Raw genomic sequence first — 22,500 nt, 5'->3', positions numbered from 1 at the left:
TATTATGTAATACATGATATTTAATATGTAAGATTCTGTATTAAAAATATGATATTTATATTTTAAAGATATAATAGAATATTTTATTTTTACATACATATATATATATATATATATATATATATATATATATATATGAAATAATGGCGTCTAGCAATCGCCATCTAGTGGTCGAATGGTGAACTAGAAAGCCCGTCTTACACGAGGTTGCCTATATTTAGGCGCCTCATATCCATATATGTCACAAAAATATATTTTTCTTTTTGCACTTTTTTCATATACATTATATTCGTTGTATACATTCATTAAATACATACATACATCCACATTATATTCTTTAAACGTTTTTCTACTTTTTTGTTCTTTTTTCTTTTGTTTTTTTTGTTTTTTTTAATCCATTGACTCAACGGATTAAAAAAAAGAAAAAAAATGGAGCAAAGAAACTTTTCCAAAAAATTCCATTAAAGAAAGATATTTCGTCATAGGTAAAAGTCGTTCGAGAATTATTACTTCGAAGGAAGCATTAAACGTGAGTCGATAAAATATATCGATATTCGATTGATACAATCGGGATTCGCACGAACGAACATTATAATCAATCATGCGAAACTGCTTCTGATGCAACAGAAATAAATGGATCTTTCATTGTAACTAGAAAGAAAGAAAAAGAGATTAAGAGAGAGAGAGAGAGAGAGAGAGAGAGAGAGAGAGATACTAGAGAGAAAGCAAACAGTTAAGTAACAATAGATTTATTATAAACGAAGTTAGTTCCTACAGACGGATAATATTATTTTTACGAACTAAATAACAATATTCAATTTTATTAAATTTGAGAAAAATCGATGAGGATATTAATTTTTTCTTCTTTTTTTTTTGTTTTTTTTTTTTTTTCGTTAGATCGATCGATCGATCGATCAATCAGATCAAATTCTACTTGACGCAACAACATCGTCGAATTCTTGCTCGTGTTCCGATTTAGTTAACATAAACGCTGGTAATGTTAATCCAAGGTTTTTGTCATAAATTGGTCGAGTCTCGGCAACGTATTCGTAAGGTTCAACCTCGTGTAATGTTTCTTCCTCCGTTGTTTTCTCAGCGTCATCAGAAGTCATTGTCCTCGCATAAGAATCTTCGCTCGCCGAAGCTATTGGCTCTAATATATCAGTATCGACGATTATTTTGTCATTAGAATTGCGTTTGCTCAAGGACGAACCCGAGGATTTTATATCGGGATCAAATTTGAATTGTTTAACCTCCCTATATGTCAATCGATCTTTATTATTTTTTTTAACGTCTTCATCACCGACAAATATACATTCCTCCTTATGAATATCTTTGTCGTCCTTGCACCTGTAACAGGTCATATTGTCTTTAATTACTTTTTTGCAATTCGAACGATCCTCCTTTTGAAAGTCTTTCATGAATTTTTCAATCTCTTCCTTTTTCCTTTTACTATCCTCGAAATAACGATCGTCCTTGTTATTAATTAATTTCTCTCCTTTTACGTCGGACGACGTTTTATCCGACAGATCCGAAGTTGGCACGTATATCGAACTTTTCGTATTTTCCGAGGAATCCAATGGTGTATTTTTTATGTCGTCATATTTTTTATCATCCTTTTTATCATATACATTTTGATAAAATTTATCGTAAATTTGATCATAAGGCATATCAACCTTTGTCTCCTTTACTTTCTCTTGTACGTCATAAATATTCGTCGATTCTTTCCTTTCGTCATCATCGTTATCGGATTTCGTTGGGCTACCAAACGATTCACCCTTTGTATAAGCATAAACCTTGTCCTTTGGTTTATAACTGTATGAACATTGTTCAAAGTTATCACCATTTTTAGGATCCTTACATACTTTACACGTCATCGAATCTTTCTCGATAACTTTGCAATTCGTACGATCTATCTTTTCAGAATTCTTTTCCGATTCGGATTTATACTCGGACGGGCTCTTGTAATGATCCGGTATATAAGAATCGTACGATGATTCATTATCGATCTTAACAGATGGTATTGATTTTTCATCGTAATTAGTTTTTTTAATTTGATCGTACGGCAACGTATAATCCTTCGAATAATCCGTGTATCTTGATTCTTTCGGATAATCTTCAATCGTACCAACGTCCTTTTTAATATTCCCCGACAAATTTTCAGGATAACCGAATGACTTAGATCTACTGAATTTATATATCTTATCCATCGGTTGATACGCGTAAGAACATTTCTCATAATTATCACCATTTTTTGGATCCTTACATATCGTACAAGTTTTACCATCTTTCTCGATTTTTTTACAATCGCTCGACGATGACGTTTTTTCTTCTTCTTCTTCTACTTCTTCTTTTTTTTCTTCTTCATCCTTCTTCCTCTTCTTCTTTTGATATCTTTCGATTCCAGTTTCGTCATCGTTCAATGCTTTCACCTGTGATCCTTCGTACCTTTCACTTCTATACGATGGCTCGTAATGTTTTTCTTCTACCGGAATGATCTTGAGAACAGAAAGAGATATATATATATATATATATATATATATATATATATATATATATATAGAGAGAGAGAGAGAGAGAGAGAGAGAAAGATTACCTACTTTAAAAGATGACAAAAAGTTCGAATTTTATCATTTTAAATTTCAAAATTAAATATATTTTTTTAATTTAATTATAAAATTAAATGTACTATCTGGGTGACTATCTTAGAGTTAACACTTACATTCGTAAGAGATATTAATTTTATCGAAGAAAAAAAAGTAAAGGAAAAGAACAAAAAGAAAAAGAAAAAAATCAAAAAAAGTAGTAAACGCTCTTGAAAAATCATTCGAACGTAGCAATGTAAATATTTATCTAATAATCGATAGAAAAAAAAAAAAAAAAAGAAAAAAAAAATGTGAAGTAATTGTTCCATATAATATATTTTTACCTTCGTATTTTCAGCCAAACGTCCGCCACCATTATTATCATCGTTGTCATCATTGTTATTGTTTTTGTCATTCTCATTGCGATTCTTTCCAAAGGACTTCGACTTCGTATAAGCGTAAGACTTTTCATTTGGTTTCGATACGTAAGAACATTGTTCGTACTTAGCTTTACTTTTAATATCCTTGCAAACCATACAAATCATTGAATCTCGTATTATTTTTTCGCAATTTTCATTTTCCTTTTTATATTTTTTAGACATTTCGATATTTGTTTCGTCGGCCGTAAATATTTCCTCGCCGAATCTATAAGGATTTTTATTTTTTTCAAATGGATCAATTCGATCGTTAACATGTTGCTCGGATGCGGCAACTGTTGCTGTGGTCGACGTAGTCGCCGCCGCCGCCATTTTGGATCCATCATGATTCTCCAAAGTAGAAAATCCTGGATCTATGATCTCCAACGTGTTCGATCTACGATTTCGAATATTCGAACGTTCGGACGTATTCTCTTTCTTTCCACTGTTGTAAATAGAATAAAAATAAATATTATTTTTTATTCGATCCATACATTCGATCGTAACATATACGATCTTTATTATTATTATTTATTTTATTATTATTATTATTATTATTATTATTATTATTATTATTATTATTATTATTATTATTATTATTATTATTATTGTCATTATTAGCTCGTGTTAAATATGAATTTTTATTTCATAGAAAATATTTCCGTCCTATCCTATATTTAATATAATTATAAACCTTATACCTCGTATTATCCTTTTCCGTTTTAAACGGTGGTGATAATATTTTTTTAACATTTTTATCCTCCCTCGGTATTTTCTTCACATAAATCGAATCCGATGATTCCGAATTCATCGGATCGATGTTCACGTCGTACCACGGATTATTATCCAATTCGTAATTCAAATTGGTATCCATCGAATATTCGTATCTTTGATTAAATGAAATCGCGCAACTCACCGACAATGCCATTAGAAAATAAATCTGCAAGAAATAAGGAAGAAGAAAAAAAGAAGAAAAAAGTATATATATATATCTATAACTATATAAAAAATAAAATAAGAAAAATAGAGAGAGAGAGAGGGAGGGGGGAGGGAAAAGAAAAAGTAAGATCGTAATGAATAAATAATCGAATTAAAAAATATCGACTTACCCTCAAATCGATCATCTTTCCTTCTTCTTTGCTTTTCTTTTTCTTGGTTTTTTTTTCTTTATATATTTTTTTTCTTTTTTTCTTTTTTTCTTTCTTTTTTTCTTTTCTTTTTTTTTTTTTTTTTTTTGTTTTCTCTTTTATCAGAATTTATCGACTTTGTATCATCGATGTAAGCGTAACATTTGAATTTTTATATTCTTCTTATTTCTCTTTATATTTATTACTTGTGAAAAAAAAAAAAAAATTGATTTTCACTTGATCATGAATGATTTTGAACGAGCCTTTACATTACTTTCTATAATAAATGATACGAATCTTACGAACGGAATGGCTTTATATTGACTATGGAAATCTATATTAGATGGGACCCCCACTACTTCATTCTTTATTTCGTATTTCTCTATTATTACGGTGAAACCTTCTAAACATTCTCCAGAAAACTTTAAATCTTGATATTATATATATAGTAGAAGAAAAAAGATGGAGAGAGAGAGAGAGAGAGAGAGAGAGAGAGAGAGAGAGAGAGAGATGAAACGCTTGAATTGATACATTGCGATCGATCGATCGATTACCTAAACCGTTCGATTCGCTTTAATAAAAATATATAGCGCATATAAATATATAGAATTATCTTTAAACTTAACAAAAAATATTTTCCTTGTTTGTCATTTATTTTTTGCCCTTTTATTTTATTTATTTTTTTTTTCTTATATTTTATTTCTTTGTTCTTTTTTAATTCCTTAATTTTTAATTTTTAACATCATAATAAATTGAAAATATATAATAGACACATTGCAAACAATTTGTATATTATTTATATTTATATTATATATATATATACTATTTTATATATAATATAATATATATAAAATAAATAAAAAAAAATAATATATATATATATATATATATATACATAGGATTACGATAATGATATATTTATTTATTAATATTAATTATATATAAAGTATTAATCCAAAAATCAATGAATATATATATATATATGAAAATGGGCGGAAAGAAAAAAAAATATGCTCACATATTTATATCTATATGAAAATGTATTTTATTAATTATTATATCGTCTATTCTACTTCTAAGTACTTATAAACTTATAAACGCACACACACAATAATTTGTAATTTTAACTTAGTAATTCTTCTATTTTCTATTCGTCATTTTTTTGCAATATTTCACGACTATCTCTCTCTCTCTCTCTCTCTCTCTCTCTCTCTTTCTCTCTCTCTCTCTTTCTCTCTCTCTCTCTCTCTCCCTTTCTCTCTCTTTTTCTGTCAATGTCTCTAACATCCATTAACATGCAAATAAAATAGAAATACAAATGTGAACTAGAAATAGAGAGAAAAAGAGAGAGAGAGAAAAAGAGAGAGAGAGAGAGAGAGAGAGACAGATGTTCGATTAAAACTAATCAGATGTATATTAGCATTATTTCTACATCGTTTCCGCGAGAAAAGCAAAATAATAATGGGACAGGTGAAAGTTAGAATCGAGATCAACGACCTGCACGCGTCCATTGTATTTTTTTGCTGGTGCGCTTGGTATATAACGATCGTTTGAAATGTAAAGAGAGAGAGAGAGAGAGAAAAGAAAAAAGAAAAAAGGACAGAAACAGAAACAGAAAAAGAAAAGGAAAAAGGAAAAGATAAAAAAAAAAACTTGATTCATGTAGCACGATTGTTTTATCCCCTCCACCCTTCACCCTACCCCTTACTATCATAGGTATGATAATTCGAATTAATCGGAGAACTATATCTAATCATCTCTTTCTTTTTCTAACGATTCCTTACGTAACGATTGTTAGTTCAACGTTAAATTAATGTTAAATAAAAAATAAATTATATATATATATATAGATATACAATTATGGTCGTACAATATAGTTGTATTAAATAGTCGATAATATATAGTTAAATTCTATATTAAAAAAAAATATGAAAACAAAGATTTATTATATTTATTATATTTAATATTAATATAATTTTATATTTAATATTAATATAATTTTATATTTAATATTAATATATTTTTATATTTAATATTAATATCAATATTATATTTAATATTAATTATTAAAAACTTATATATTTATTTATATTTATTTATATTTATATTTTATTTATATTTGTTCGTTCACGTAAAGATTATCTATATTTGTTATATTAAATTGTTAATGATATCGTTGAATTAATATTGAATTATTTAATATTAAATTAATAAAATTGATATTAAATCAAATTGAAGATAATTAAATTTTGACAGATCGAAAAAAAATGAAAAAAAAAAAAGAAAAAGAGAAAGAATCAATTGTTTCCTTTTGTCCTTTAAATAAATTAATAAATAAATAAATAAATAGAGAGAACAATACGATAAATACGACTTGTATTACGTTGTTAAACATTTATTCATTTATTTATTTATTTATTTATTTATTTATTTATTTATTTATTTATTTATCGATTAATTCTTGACTGATTTACTATTGAAAATTACTTTGCTCTATATACACATAATATATTATAATGATCATCGTCAATGATTAATTATCAATTAATTAATTTATATTAATTATCACTCTTTGAAGGGAAAATTTCGTGGATATACCGAGATATGTGAAATACGTGGTTGACTGAGTTGTTGCCTACTGAAAAATCCATCCGTCGGTGCTGGCTTCATTTGCAATTTCGAGGCTAATTTTTTTATCATCAATTTTTCATCATTTTCCATTTTTTTCATTATCTTCGAATCCTTCTTCTTGTCCTTCCCTTGAGATGCATTTCTTTTACGATAATACAAAACTTCACCGGCCAATGTGATCATTGCCAAAGCGAGACCGAATAATGTTGCTATAAATACTCCGCCTGAAAGAAAGATTTAAAGGGAAAGAAAAAGGAAGGGGATGGAAAAAAAAACAAAAAAACAAAAAGGGGGGAAAAAAAATATTTTAAGGAAAAAGTTTCGTTTAATCTTTACGTTGTTTTATATTTCTTAAGAATTTCTTTCGTTAAATTGAGAATTATTTCTATTAATTATATTCATTGGTATTTAATTATATTTAATTATAGTTTCCATTCGATGATAATAATTTCTTCAATATCTTGCTGATTATATTATTTTCGATTGGTTAAAATTGATTTTTATTTCCAACCCAAAAAAAAAAAAAGAAAAAAAAAAGAAAAAAGAAAGAATTAACACGACTAGATAATTTTCGATTAGTTTTATTTCTTTAAACGAACAAAAATTTTTTAATTCTTTTATTTATTTATTTATTTATTTATTTATCTTCTTTTTTTCATTGTTTTTCAGGAAAGTTCGATACGAACGTTTCATTTCGAGAAAATTGATATTATTGAAGAATTTTTCGATTAATTTTCATTTCTTAAGAGTTAGTTTGATTTTTAGCTTTTTTTTTATTTTTTTTTTTGTAAAAATAACTTAAATCAATTGATTAATTCCATTTTTTAAAAATTGTACATCCAAGTAATTTTCGATTAGCATTCATATATAGAAAAATTATTATAATTCTCAATTAATTTCTCATCTCTTTCGATAATATTAATAATAAAATATACCTAAACTTTCCAACGTTATGCCCTCGCTATCGTCGGAATTTGGACATTGCGCTTTCAAAGATTGATTCCAATATTTAGACGCCAAGGTTTCGAAATATCTGTCCTTTTGTAAATCGAGTATCCTGTAAATTCGTCAAGATTAATGCTATTAGTAAAAAAAAAAAAAATATGATATACAAAAAAAATTTATTATATAAAAAAAAAAATACATGTGAAAATATAGAATTCTTTTCTTATTGCAGACATATTACGTTCACATGTATCGTAGAAATTTATTCTCGGAAAAAAAAAGAAAAGAATTTGGAGTGTTATTGTAGGTAAAAAAAAAAAAAAAGAAAAAAAGAAATAAAAAAAAAGAAAAAAAATTCAACAAACGATATAAACCTTCTACTTATCTCCTCTTGCAAATGGCTACCCTGTTGAACAGCAATCGCATATGGTTGTTCAGCGAATACCTCACCTACTTCAGTCAAATTACAATTTCTCGTAACTTCGTATTTTATTTGCGAGGAATCATGTATAAAAGCAAATTCCGCATTTTCACTTTCTATCACCTATATACAAGTATTGATATTATTAATTTCTTATTTTTCTCTTTTAATACATTTCTTTATTAATTATATTTCACCTTTCTGAAACCTTCGTCGTTGGTCTGAACTGGGCCAACTTGAGTGATAGCTTGAAGTATATGTCCATATTGTTCCTTTATAGGATAATCCCAAACACGATATTCTATTTGATCGCTTGTACTGTTCAATGTGATTTCTTTCCAAGCACTATTAAAAAAAAAAAAAAGAAAAAAAAAAATATATATATATATACATATATAAAAAAAAAAAAAAAATATATATATATATATGTGTGTGTGTACATGATATAAATATACATACATGTGTATGTGTTGGTGTATGAATGCACGTAAGTATATATGTATATAGGTATGTATGTATGTATGTATGTATGTATGTATGTATGTATGTATGTGTGGGTGTGTGTGTGTGTGTGGGTGTGTATGTAGAAGAGGAGAAGAAAAAAAGGAAAAAAAGAAAAAATATAAAAAAAAAATAAAATAAAAAAAAAAGAATTGTTTAGCTTTCTACTCACGTATAAAGCTTGTCCTCGGCATTCTTCATGTTTATGAAGTATTGATGGGCTCCTGAATTAGCACGTACCGTGTAATTTATTCGCGATTGACGTGCCAGTTGTTCGAGAGATTGGACCGGTGACTGTTTAACGCGTGTGAGTAATTACAAATAAATCACATACATTTTTTCTCTCCTTCTTCTTGACATAATAATAATAATAATAATAATAATAATAATAATAATAATAATAATAATAATAATAATAAAAATAATAATAATAATAATAATAATAATAATAATAATAATAATAATAATAATAATAATAATAATAATAAAAATAATAATAATAATAATAATAATAATAATAATAATAATAATAATAATGATAATGGAAATAATAATATATATAAATTTTAATATAAATAAAATAGAAATTATTATAATTATTTTAATGATTATTATATATCTAAATTATTCCTTAATATTTTAAAGTAATAATAATAATAATAATAATAATAATAATAATAATAATAATAATAATAATAATAATAATAATATTTATTATATTATTATTACAATAATAAGATAATATTATATAGAATATTTATTTTAGAATAGTTATTATTATAAATTATTATTATTATTATTATTATTATTATTATTATTATTATTATTATTGATATGTTTTTTTTTTATTGCAAAGTAATTGACATACATACTTGCATTCGTTCGACTGTAAGAAAAGCGGCCAAATTAGCAGTAAATGTTGCTAACATCAGCACAACGAACAACCAATAAGCAGCCACAAGTGTTCTACTTGATAATGCTTTTGGAGCTTCCCCACCTCCCTGTGGTGTAAATGATGTAAGAGCGAACCAAAAACTTTCCTTTAACGTAAATTCTCTATAAGATAAGAAAAATAAAAAAAAAATTCAACGTAAACCATTCATATTGATATTCCAAAAAAAAAAAAGATATTACAACGCATAATCTATTTAATTTATAACAAAGTAATAATTGACTAAAGCATATTTATTGTACGTCATCAATTGTATATCTCCTTTCGTCAATTATTTATTCGTTTATTGAGTAATTAATATTTAAAAAAAAAAAAAAAAAAAAAGAGAAAAAAATAGAAATGTTAATTAATCGTTTATATTATTTATAAAAAGGAAATATTTAAAGATGATATTATTTATTACCTGCAGGGATAAGGATAAAGTCTCTTATTATTTCTAGCGCTATATGGTGAATATTTATCCAATATCCAAATCATCATCCCGGTTAAAGTCAAAGCGCCGACAATACTAAGCCAAACCTCGGGCTTTAATACCGTCATAAATTTAAATAGCGACGCCTTGCGAACAGGTTTTCTCATGACTGCAAAAAAAAAAAAAAAGAAAGATGAAAAAAGAAAGGAAAAAAGAAAGAAGAAGAAAAGGTAAATTAAAGATTATATCAATCGACATGACTTCTGAAATAGATTATTTTTCATTCGATGATCCAAAAAAAATATTTTCTATCGTTTGACGTTCTTATCGAATAACGCAAATTAAGGAAATTCATTATGATTATAGACAAGTAAGAACTCCATCGTGTTGCTTTGACTTTTATAATTAAACACAAAAAAAAAAAAAAAAGAAAAAAAAAAAAAGAAAATTCAAAAGATCGAATCAATCGAAATTAAATGCAATTACGAAATTATTTGCGACATAATATCGCATTAAAACGATAAGAGAAGTAAATTGATATTATGACGTATACCTATTAAAATACCAGATTGTTCGAAATATGGTGCAACAAAATCAATCACTTCTTCTCTTTCCGAAGTCATCGTCAATGCGGCAACTGCAATATCTGTTTCCTATATGAAAAAAAAAAATTATGATATATCATATCTTTCTCTCTTTCTCTCTCTCTTTCTCTAAACATTCGAGTATAAACAGTTGACATTCTACAGGGGGATCAATTATTTAATTTAACGTTATCGAGTATAAATGGTTGACGTATTGTAAGGGGCAAAGATTTGATTTAATTTTTTCGTCGAACAAAAGAAAAAAAAAAAGAAGAAATCTTTAATTCGATCCCATCGAGTATAAATGATTGACGTATCGTAAGGAGGGCAAAGATTTGATTTAATTTTCTCGTCGAGCAAAAAAGAAAAAAAAAAAAAAAGAAAGAAATTATTAATTCGATACTATCGAGTATAATTGGTTGACGTATTACACGGGGCAAATGATACCTTATCTCGAACAAATATCATTAATATTTGATTGGATAAACTTACTCCGGAAAAAAAAAAAAAAAAAAAAAAAATTTCGAGACAAATTAATCTTTTATTAAAATATCACTTACCCCTTTCGCCAGATCACCAACCAAACCACTCCATTGACCGTTAGCTAATTTTTCACCAAAAGTATGATCCATGGGAATGACCAATTCATAATCGAATTGCATTTCTTCGGATAATTTCTCGATAAAATCAATACAATATCCTTCCCAAATCTCGTTACCATCGGCATCTTTCATTATCTGACCAGTCTCTGGATCTATTTTTGGCATCGACCATGGTGTCGACTTAAAGAACGATCAAAGATCGATAATTTAGCAAAAAAATTTCATGGTTTAAAAATTTTAGTTTTATTTCTATTTGTTTTCTTTTCTTTTTTTTTTTTTTTCGTCACATAATACAGGGTGAATCAATCGAAAAAAAAAATCCATCAGGCTTGTAGAACTTCCATTCCATTTTTTTTGCTTTTTTTTTCTTTTTCTTTTTTTTTTTTTTTTTGACAGACCGTAAAATCTAACACGTGTATAGAATTAAGCGAATTTACGATTCAATCTTAAAAAAAAAAAAAAAAGAAAAAGAAAAAAAAAGGGCGACAAAATTAGGAGAAAAAACTCTTCAACAAAAAAAAGTCTCGAAGAAGATCTAAGAAGTTTTGAATCCATTCGCTATTTTATCATGGACTTTGATAAAAAAAAAGTATCAATATCTCTTACTTTAGCGGTTCCAATTCGAAAGAATCTCTTTGCGGGATGTATCTTAGAGCCTGAAGCTTCAACGATCTTGTTCCGTCTGGTCCAAGTTCCAAGTGGTTTTAAAGATCCACGTTCGAGTGTTTGCAATGATATTTCAGCTTTGTACATTATAGTGGCCTTTTCTGACCAATAATCGAAAGTATCGTTGTTGGTCAATTTCTAGTGTTAGGGAAAAAAAAAAAAAAAGAAAAAAAGAAGAAAAAAGGGAAGAAATATCGAACATAAAAAAAAAAGATTTATAAGATCGAAAACAAAGTATATTGTCGATATAATAACGTTTAATAATCCATCGTACCATACATGTACATATAGATTCTCTAACGTTCGTAATAATCAATCGATATCATGATAGGTAAGCTTACCGATATTAGAAATTTATTGAATGCCTCAGCGGTTTCATTCGAAGTCGAGGGTGCTGGAGTCCCAGATAAATCAGACGGACATTGACCCGATTTTGGTTCCACGCTTATTCCAGACTTTTGTATATCGTTCATTATGCTTACTATCAAACCGATCAAACGTTTGAAACAGATTGGAGATATCTGACAAAAATATACAACAACAACAACAAAAAATATATATATATATATATGTCAGAAATATTATTACAATGATAAATGAGAGATAGAAGAAAAAGAAATGAGAGAGAGAGAGAGAGAGAGAGAGAGAGAGAGAAAAATTTCACCAAGTTCAACAAACAATAATTGAAATCAATTAAGTAAGTTAAAATAATTATTATAATTGATTTTAAATCATATGTCTGTAATATCTTTCATTTCGAGGATTTTTTTTTAATTCTTTTTTTTTTTTATAATATCTCAAATGACTGCTAACACGAATTTCGTATATGTCTTTTCTTTTTTTTGTTTTCTTTTTTCTTTTTTTTTTTTTTTTTTTGGAAAAAAGAAAAAAAAAGAAGGAAATAAATTCTTTTACGCAACGTAAAATTTCTTTTTCTTTCTTTTTTTTTCTTTTTTGTCTTAACATCTCAAACGTAAACTAAACGTTCATGATCGTGTACGATTGTCGGGAAAATTATTTTGATTTATCTATATAAGATATATAAATTGAGAAATTAATACCTGAAAATCGGCCGGACAATTGCAACTGGATTCATTTAACAAATGACAACAAACGTCAGGATTCATGGTTAAAACCGTGCAGGATACGTTAAACGAATCGACGCTAATGTATTTGAAGTCTTTGTAACGATTATCGGTGAAAATCAAATTCCATATGTCGTCCCTTTTAACTAAACCACCTTCGATGGCCTATGAAAAAAAAAAAGAAAAAAAAAAAAAAATATATATATATACTTAGACATCAATTCAGTTTGTACGTTCGATCGATTATAATTAAAATTAAATTCCAAAAGGAATTTAATGTTATGACGTAAAAAAAAAAAAAAAAAAAAAAAAAAAAAAAAAAAAACCAGGATTACTAATTAATAATGTTTCGAGAATCAACAGAGTTGTTCAGCGAATTAATCGAGAAAACTATACTACTTGCCGTTTTAACATATTCCTCCATCTTGTATGTACTCGAATAAATAGCATAATAGGAGGGTGATGGTCTCATACTTCGAATTTTCGAAACCGTTCTATCAGTAAACTCGTCGATAACGACCAATCTGATTATCGAGATACCAATGAGATAATACAAACTTTGATTAAGTTCTAGAAAAAAAAGAGAGAAAGAGAGAGAATGAAAAGAAGAAAGAAAGCAAATTACATTTATAACGTTTAATTCTTGCGAAAGTATGACATTCAAAAAAAAAGAAAAAAACAAAAAAGAAAAAGAAAGAGAAAGGAAAAAAATAGAAAAGGAAAAATTTATTTTTTCTGTTCGATCGAAGAAGGAGAAAGTTTAAAAAGTTTCATGAATTAAAAAATCTATATATGTTGTACGATCGAAGAGAGACAGAGAGAGAGAGAAAGACAGAGACAGAGAGAGAGAGAGAGAGAGAGAGAGAGAGAGAAATAAAATGACCTTGTAATGATCGAACATTTTATTTTACCTCTTTCGTTGTGAAAAATCAAATCCAAAGATACGATAAAAAAAATATATACGTGTTATGTTCAATCGAAGAGAGAGAGAGAATAACTTTGAAATAAATAAAACATTTCATCTTTTTTGTCTCGAATAATGAAATTAAAAAATATGATAACATAAAAAAACATATACATACATACATACATATATATATATATATATATTATGTATATATATATATATATATGTATATATATATTATGTATGTGTGCGTATGTGCGTGTGTGAGTTCTTCGATCGAAAGAGTATGTGACCTTGAAATAAATAAATGAAACATTCAATTGTACCTCTTTCGTCTTGAAAAATCAACTGAAAATTAAGACAAATGATATGATAAAAAATTACGTTGTTCGATCAAAAAAGAGAAAAACAGAGAAAGAGAGAGAGAGAGAGAGAGAGAGAAGAAAAAGGTAAAGAATGATCTTGAAATGAATATAACAATGAATATTACCTCTTTCATCCTCGAAAATGAGACCAACGTCCGTAGCATTTTTCATTAATAACAAATCGTCGACCGCTTGAACGTAAGGATTGATACTACAATCGCCACGTTTGTAAACAATACCTTTATCCTCTGCCACTATTCGTAATAAATCCCAACCGGACCAAGTCATATCCAATATAAGACTGACGCCTTTGTATAATACAGCGCAAACTTGAAGAGATCAAAATAAAGTAGAAAAATAAAATAAAAGTGTTGAAAAAGAAAAAAGGAGACAGAGAGAGAGAGAGAGAAAGAGAGAGAGAGAGAGAGAGAGAAAGAGATTAGAGACAAGAGAAAAGAAAGATATGTAAAAGATCTTCCCAAAAATTTCTTTAAATCGACAATTTCAAACTTATTGCAAAATGAAATACCTTTTTGAAAGGTCTCATCTAAATTTTCCCGATCTACTTCGACCTTGGACAAGTGCACTGTTATTATATCATTACCAAAATCCTTCTCCGCACTCGAGGCTGCATCATTCAATACACTCAAAATCGAGCTATCCTCGTTTTCTATCACGATTACTGCAAATTCGAACGGTATTAAAAAATGACGAAGAAAAAAAAGAAAAAAAAAAAAAAATATATATATATATATATATATATATATATGTTCGTGTGTGTATGAGTGAGTATGGGTTTGTATTTTATGTATAATAAATCTTAACGATTATTAAATTAATAAATCGTATCGGTTTTTGTTCATAAATCGTGTCGATTTTGTTCATAAATCGTGTCGATTTTGTTCTCTTCCTTCGTTTCATTCATTTCTTTTTTCTTTGTTATGTTTCTTTTAAATCGTCATTCCTTAATTTCTCTAAGTAATAATTGTGAATATACATATATACGTGTACGTGTATGTGTATGTGTGTTAGTGTGTGTGTGTGTCTATATATATATATATATCAATTAATAAATCGTATCGATTTTGTTCTCTTCCTTCGTTTCTTTCATTTCTTTTTTTCTTTTTTGTTTCTCTTTCAAATTGTCATACCTAAAAATCTTTCTAAACACTTATTGTAAATATATATATATTTATATATATACAGGTGTGTGTGTGTGTGTGTAAATAATTTAAATATAAACAAATATATCTACATATGTATATGAAAAGAAAAAAACCGCGAATTTTTCAAACGACTCACGTATATATAAGCGCGCGCGCATGTACATGTATATATATATATATATGTATGTGTGCGTATATATATATATATGTGTGTGTGTGTGTATTACTTACACAGACTCATTGGAGTTTGACATTTGATCGGTAATAAAAATAACAATCCAAATATTAGAACGTAGACGATCGTCCTTCTAATCTCGATCAGCGGCATACCGAAGTTTCTATGCTTCTAATGTCGAATGAACACTATAAACCGAGACAGAGAGAGAAAGAGAGAGAGAAAAAGAGAGAGAAAGAGAGAAAGAGAGAGAGAGAGAGAGGGGATGATTCTCATTCGTAAAGGAACATTCAAAATGGCTACGCCTGCGCCGAAGTGTTTTACAAAGCGTTTATGTCACCTTCTAAAACATTAAATACGTTATCTCTCTCTTATCATCAATTATTTCCTCTACTTTTCACAATTTTTCTATTCTTGCTTTTTTTTTTTTTTTTTTTTTTTTTTTTTTTTTTTTTTTTTTTTTTATTTATTTTCTTTTCTTTCCCATATTCCTCTTCCTTTTTCTTCTTCTTTGTTTTCTTTTTTACTTCTTCTTAATCCTTGTGCACAATAAACGTAAAACGAAATTTTGACAAACAAACAAATGAGAGAGAGAGAGAGAGAGAGAGATAGAAACGCGGATTCGGTTTTCTTATATATATCAAAAAAGAAACGAAAAGAAAAAGAAAAAAAAAAAAAATACAAAAACACTTCATAAATCAATTTAAAATTTGACGCACCACCCGATACATCCTGACATATGTGACTACTGACTCTCTCATCTCTATACTTTCTAACGAAACCTTTTTTCCTGGCATAACCTACGATATCGATTTATGTCTCTGCGTGAATTACCAACCTGAATGTCCAATGATCGATCCTTTTTTTATATAGATATATTATACATACATACATACATATATATATATATATATATATATATATATATTATTTTTTAATTTTTCTTGAGGGGAAATTTTGTGAAAAATTTTCTTTTTCTTCTTCTTTGTTTTCTTTTTTTGTTATTTTGTTTTTCAGAATTTTCATGACCAATTTAAAAATATATATATATATATAATAATTAAAAATAATTGCATTCGTTTATATAATCTATTATTATTTATTTTCACGAAATACATTAATATACATTTTCGAATCTTTTTTTTCCCCTCTTTCTTTCTTCTTCTTTTTTTTAATTTTCTAATGTCTCCCCTTTTAACACCTTTTGATATCTCTTCGCATGAAAGAAAAAGAGAGAAAGAGAAAGAGAGAGAGAGACAGAGAGAGAGAGAGATTTATCCTTTCTTAAATTTCTTACAAAATGACATTATATAGATTTGTAAATCGATAAAGGACACGAACAATATAAAATGAGAAAAATATAAAAATATTATTCGTTAGAAAATAATTATAACAATTTACTTATTTAATTCTTTCGTTTTTATTAACTTTTGTCTTTATTCTTTATTCAATATCTAACAATATGGCGGGTATAGAAATTTGTGATCTATAAAAATGATAAGAATAAGAAGTCTTATACCTATACATGAATAAATAAATATATACATATATATATATATAGTTAACGACGTTTATATACGAAAAAATTTTTAAGAAAGAATTCGAACAGTTTGAATAATTAATTATGTTGTGACATTGTGAATAACTCGTCGCATTTGTAGGAACGATCGATTCAAACATTATTGATTACCGTCCTAGCCCCATGTCGTCCTCCTCCTACTTTACCACCAACCACCTATCTCCTTCTTTAACAACCCCAACCTCAACTTTCCCGTTCAACCTCAACCCTTCCCTTGCTACCCTTTCTAATACACGCGAACCTATTCAGTATGCCAATACATATTGCACGAGGTAAAAAGGAAAAACTCGTAAGCACAAATCGTCTCGATGAAAACCCTAATTTTCTAATCGATATTGTATAATCATTAAAAAAGATAATAGAGGGAGATAAGAATAACATAACAATCGTCAAACAATAATCATAATATTTATATATACATATATTACATCGAAATGTTTTGTAAACCTTAATTATTTTTTTTATTTAATTTCTTAATCTTAACTTGTTCATTACCGATTATTACTTCATGTGTTGCTATCATATTATTATTATTATTATTATTATTATTATTATTATTATTATTATTATTATTATTATTATTAGTATTATTATTATTATTGTTATTGTTATTATTATTTTTATGTTTGTTTTCCTCTTTTTTTTCTTTTTTTATGTATACAGGATAAATGTGGGCAATATATAAATTGAGGTCAAAAGTTAATGGATTTAGTTTTAAAAAGTCAATTTATAACTTATTCGAAATCACTCTGTTATAATAGTTAGGTTCGTACAGGTTTACAAGTTTTCTTTTTTTTTTTCTTTTTTTTTCCTTTTTCTTCCCCCCTTTCTTTTATTATAGTATTCGAAATCTGATAAAATAATCGTGTGGGCGTGAAAATGTCTGGAAAAAAAAAATGAAAAAAAAAAGAGAAAAAGAAAGAAAGAAAACAACGATGTAATCGATTTTTCAAAGTCACCGAGAAACTTTCAACGATTATATCGAAATTCTCAGCGATTATTATATATACGCAACTTGAAACAATGTCAAATCGTTTTATAGATAGATCATGATTTTATTGAATCTATATAAACAGGAAAATTATCTCTTTGCCTATTCACATTTTATTTTACGTATATGATCCTTAACTTAAATCATTTTTATTATTACATTCATTATTATATTTATTTAGGAAATATATTAAATCCTTTTTCTTAGATCAATATCGAACCTTATTATTGTCTAGTGTAATAGTGTGCGAAAGTTGATTCATTACAAAAAAAAAAAAAAAAAAAAAAAAAAAAAAGAAATAAAAAAGGAAGGAATAATAAAAAAATAAAAAAAAAGTAATCTTATCTCGTGGATCTTTTATAATTCCTTCGTTTATGATCACGAATAAGATCATCGTCCATGATGATCATGGGATAAGCTTGATTAATTTCCATGCTTGAGAAAATATTCGATCACCGATGCAAGATTTCTACAACACGCGATTCTATGATATTATTACAAACAGATTGAAATTATGATGCAGATGTTTCATTTCCAGGATCGTATTTACGATAAGGCGCAAATTAAAAGAAACTTCGCTCTTTATGATTGGGAGGGTGGGTGGGAGGATTAATATTTTAAAACCTTATTTCTCACAGCAAGCAACAGATATATACATATATATATGTATATATATATATATATATATATATATATATATACAAAATAGCTTGGTATATTCGTTAAAATCAAAGTTGGAGAAAAAGATTGAACAAAGAAAAAAAAAAAAAAAAAAAATTTCTTGAAAATTTCGAACAAACGATATTAACGACATTGCGCGTTGGGCCTAACAAAAGTCTAAATACGGCCCTGATGCAACCCCGTGCGGCAGGTGAAACGAAATGCTTCGATGATTGCTTACAAATTCGTACCGTCTCTCTACGGTATATATATTTTTTTTTGTTCCTTTTTCTTTCTTTTTTCCCCCATTCCCCCAACCCCCCACCCCACCGCACTTTTTTCTTCTCTTTTTCCTTTTGTTCTCCTTTTCTTTTTACTTTCCCATTTCCTTCTTTATTTTGTTTCTTTTTTTTTCTTCTTCGTAGATTATAAAAAAAAAAAAGGAAAAAAAAGGAAGAAAAAAGAAAAAAAGAAATCGACAACCAGATCTCGATTAAATTATCTCAATCTTGAGAAATATCTAATACCATGAAAAAACAATTATTGTCGAAATATTTCCTATTAAATTTATGATAAATTATTATTAATTATATGTACTCTGTATTTCCGTCGATACATTCTCTTACGTTCATCGGTCTTATCCCGGTATTAAGTGTTTATCATAATGTCCCTGCAGATGTCACCATTGGTATACATCTTACAAATGCAAAATGGCGACAGTACGATACATACGTATGTACATATATATATATATATATATGTATATTTAAATACATATAGATATTGTACATACGATAGGAAAAAGAAATTCGATTAAAATCTATCTTCGAAGGAAATTGATTTTAATAATTCGCTTCATTCATTTTTTCTCTTCTTCTTCTTTTTCCTTTTGTTTTTATAGGTTGGAATGAAGAAAAAAAGAAACAAAAACAAAAGAAAAGAAACAAAAAGAAATACGAAACAAAACGAAAGAGAAAACAACGTAAGAAAGGAAAAAAAAATAAATAAAAAGAGAAAATAAAATATAATCACTAAAAAGTTTTTCGTTATTCTCCGTTACAAAGAATATATGTAATAAGTTATTTACATATATTTATTTCTCTCTCTCTCTCTCTCTCTTTCTCTCTCTCTTTCTCTCTCTATCTCACGAGTAGTGAGACGCAATCTCAAACGTCATTGCTTTTTTTTTTTTTTTTTTTTTCAATAGCCCTGTCCCATAATCATTAAACCAACAGTCAAAAAAAGAAAAAAAAAAGAAAAGAAAAGAAAGAAAAAGACAAGAAAGAAAAAGAGGAAAAAAAAAAGACAAAATGGAGAAAAGAACGAAGAATATAATGAAGCAATGAAAGAGATCGTTTCTTCGACGTCGTTATAAATCTTACGAGCGCGCGAAACGTAGAACATAAGCGGGAAATAAAATAGACGGAAGCAAAAAGACCAAGATGTGGCGGGATCCTGGGACGCCGGGAAGGGGGTTGGGGGGTTGGAGGGTGTTGAGGGTGATGCTGAAGGAAAGGGATTGAGAATGAAGAAAAAACAAAAACAAAAAGAAATAAGATAGTCCAAGGAAATCGTTTCGTAATTCATTCGGGAAAGGATCAAACGATCCTGTTTGCCAATAACTTCTGTTATTTTGTTTCTACCATAATCGTAACCTCCTCCTCCTCCTCCTCCTCCTCCACCACCACTATCCAATCCTCATCGCATCCTATCTCATCCCATCCAATCCTCGCACCTAACACCTCGCCCAAGAAGAAAAAAAAAAAAAAAGAAGTCTTTTCTAAAAGTTACGCGCCGCAAAAGAAAGAAAGAAAGAAAGAAAGAAAGAAAGAAAAGAAAAAAAAAAGGAAAAGAAACCAGACATTGCGCGTTCGAGTCATTTTCTGACTGACATGGGTTTTGTCTGCCGATTCTTTCTTTATCCTTATTTTATTTTTGTTGTTTTCATTTTCTTCCTTCCTTTTCTTTCTTTCTTTCTCTCTCTCTCTCTCTCTCTCTCTCTCTCTCTCTCTCTCATCCTTTCTCTCATTCCTTTTCTTTTTTTTTTCTTCTTCTTTCTCTTTTTTTTTCCCTTTATCAACCGCCGTCTTACGCCAAAAACGTGATGCGGCATAGCGTGCGCGCGAGGCGTGTGCGCGCCCCTTTGCACGTCGTACGTTTGTATGGGTACATGTACGATGTATGCATGTATGCATATATATATGTATGAATGCATATATATATATGATATGTAATATATGTATAATGTGTATATGTTATATGTTATATGTGTGTGTGTGTGTATTTGCGCATGCGTATGCAACTATACATGTATTTGCAATGCACGTAAGTATATGTAGGTATGTATCTACTTTGTATATTTCTCTTGCATAATTTGTTTTCAACGCAACAGACGCTCTATCTGCTGGCGCACCCCGATTTTAAGCTTAAAATACTGCTCTACTTTCTTCATTTCTTTTCTTTTTTTTTTTTCTGTTTTGCTTTAATTTCTTTTTTCTTTTCATTATTTTTTCTTTTCTTTTTTCTTTTTTTCTTTTTTTTTTTTTTTTTTTTTTTTTGGTGACGGCTGGGCCAAAGGGGACCGGAATGAAAGAAGGAGAAGGAAAACATTGAGAAATTTCTCTCTCTCTCTCTCTCTCTCTCTCTCTATCTATCTTTCTATGTATTTATCTCTCATTAGCGAAAGATCATCTGTCAATATGGCGCCATCAAGAAAAAAGAAAAAGAGAAAGAAAAAGAAATAGAAAAAAAAAAGATTGTAGTGCAAAGCTAAAGATAAATGTAAATCGCAACGGAGCGATGTATGACCAATATTTTTTTCTTTTTTTTTCTTTTTATTCTTTTTTTTTGCTGTCTTCTTCCCCGAACACCCACGTACATGGAAAAAAATTCAAATATTTAATCCAATGTATACACATGTACATATATATGTATATACGTGTATGTATGTGTATATATATATATATGTATGTCACGTCAATTTAAAATCAAATATACACGTGTATTTGTGTGTGTGTGTGTGTTTGCGTGCATGTACGTGAATGAGTAAGAGAGAGAGAGGGAGAGAAAGAGAGAGAGAGAGAGAGAGAGAGAGAGAGCGTGTGTATGTATCGCGACGTTTTAACATTGAAAAGAGAAAAAGAAGGAGAAGAAATAAAGAAAAAAATTAAAAAAAAAAAAAAGAAAAAAAGAGAAAATTCCATTGGAAATCCTATTAAGGCCCCATGCAAATCGTTGTACAGCGTACTTATGCGCGGGAGTCTCATTAAACTATTCAACTACCGTTACAGAGAGAGTCCGTGCACTCAATGTGAGGTGGTTGAACGAAAAAAAAAACATACATACACACATACACACACACACAGCACGTACATGCGAGCACGCACGCACACACGCACGAATATACGCGCACACACATGCGCGTGCCCGCGTGCACGCATATGAAAAAAAAAAAGAGAAAAAAGATGAAGAAGAAGAAAAAGAGGGAGGAGGGAGAAGGAGAAAAAGAAAGAGAAAGAGCAATAAGGGGGGGGGGGTACAGAAGGGGAAGGGGAGAGATAGAGAAAAAAAGACAAAAAAAAAAGAAAAATATGCGAACAGGATCGTTCCTTGAGAAATGAAAATAGCGGAGAGCGTGTGAGATAAAGTATACAATTTCACGCACGAAAAGTCGCGGGAAAAATGGCACCGTTCCTATATACCTATATTTATATACATGTGTAATATGTGT

At 28.3% G+C, this 22,500-nt stretch overlaps 2 protein-coding genes across 2 annotated transcripts; both read right to left on the bottom strand.

Moving 5' to 3' along the window:
• Positions 1-757: 757 nt before the first annotated feature.
• Positions 758-4,199, bottom strand: LOC118445047 (uncharacterized). Its single transcript, XM_085654857.1, has 4 exons — positions 4,111-4,199; positions 3,703-3,941; positions 2,930-3,446; positions 758-2,498 (listed from the first exon to the last, which is right to left on the bottom strand). The coding sequence occupies exons 1-4, from the start codon at positions 4,123-4,125 to the stop codon at positions 924-926; spliced, it is 2,346 nt and encodes a 781-aa protein (XP_085510983.1). The 5' UTR covers positions 4,126-4,199; the 3' UTR covers positions 758-923.
• Positions 4,200-6,583: 2,384 nt separating this feature from the next.
• Positions 6,584-15,729, bottom strand: Ir8a (Ionotropic receptor 8a). The gene is made up of 16 exons (XM_035887166.2): positions 15,597-15,729; positions 14,729-14,881; positions 14,325-14,528; positions 13,331-13,497; positions 12,904-13,092; positions 12,184-12,363; positions 11,783-11,980; positions 11,135-11,356; positions 10,544-10,643; positions 9,982-10,159; positions 9,499-9,682; positions 8,799-8,920; positions 8,323-8,470; positions 8,079-8,248; positions 7,695-7,816; positions 6,584-6,983 (listed from the first exon to the last, which is right to left on the bottom strand). Exons 1-16 carry the CDS (start codon positions 15,691-15,693, stop codon positions 6,694-6,696), a joined length of 2,724 nt encoding a protein of 907 aa, XP_035743059.1. The 5' UTR covers positions 15,694-15,729; the 3' UTR covers positions 6,584-6,693.
• Between the last annotated feature and the right edge of the window lie 6,771 nt (positions 15,730-22,500).

Source organism: Vespa mandarinia, chromosome 2 (assembly GCF_050613455.1).
Source record: "Vespa mandarinia isolate Hongniang chromosome 2, ASM5061345v1, whole genome shotgun sequence".
NCBI lineage: Eukaryota > Metazoa > Arthropoda > Insecta > Hymenoptera > Vespidae > Vespa > Vespa mandarinia.
Note: the sequence above shows the minus strand (reverse complement) of the source record. Positions and strands in the feature narration are given on the sequence as shown.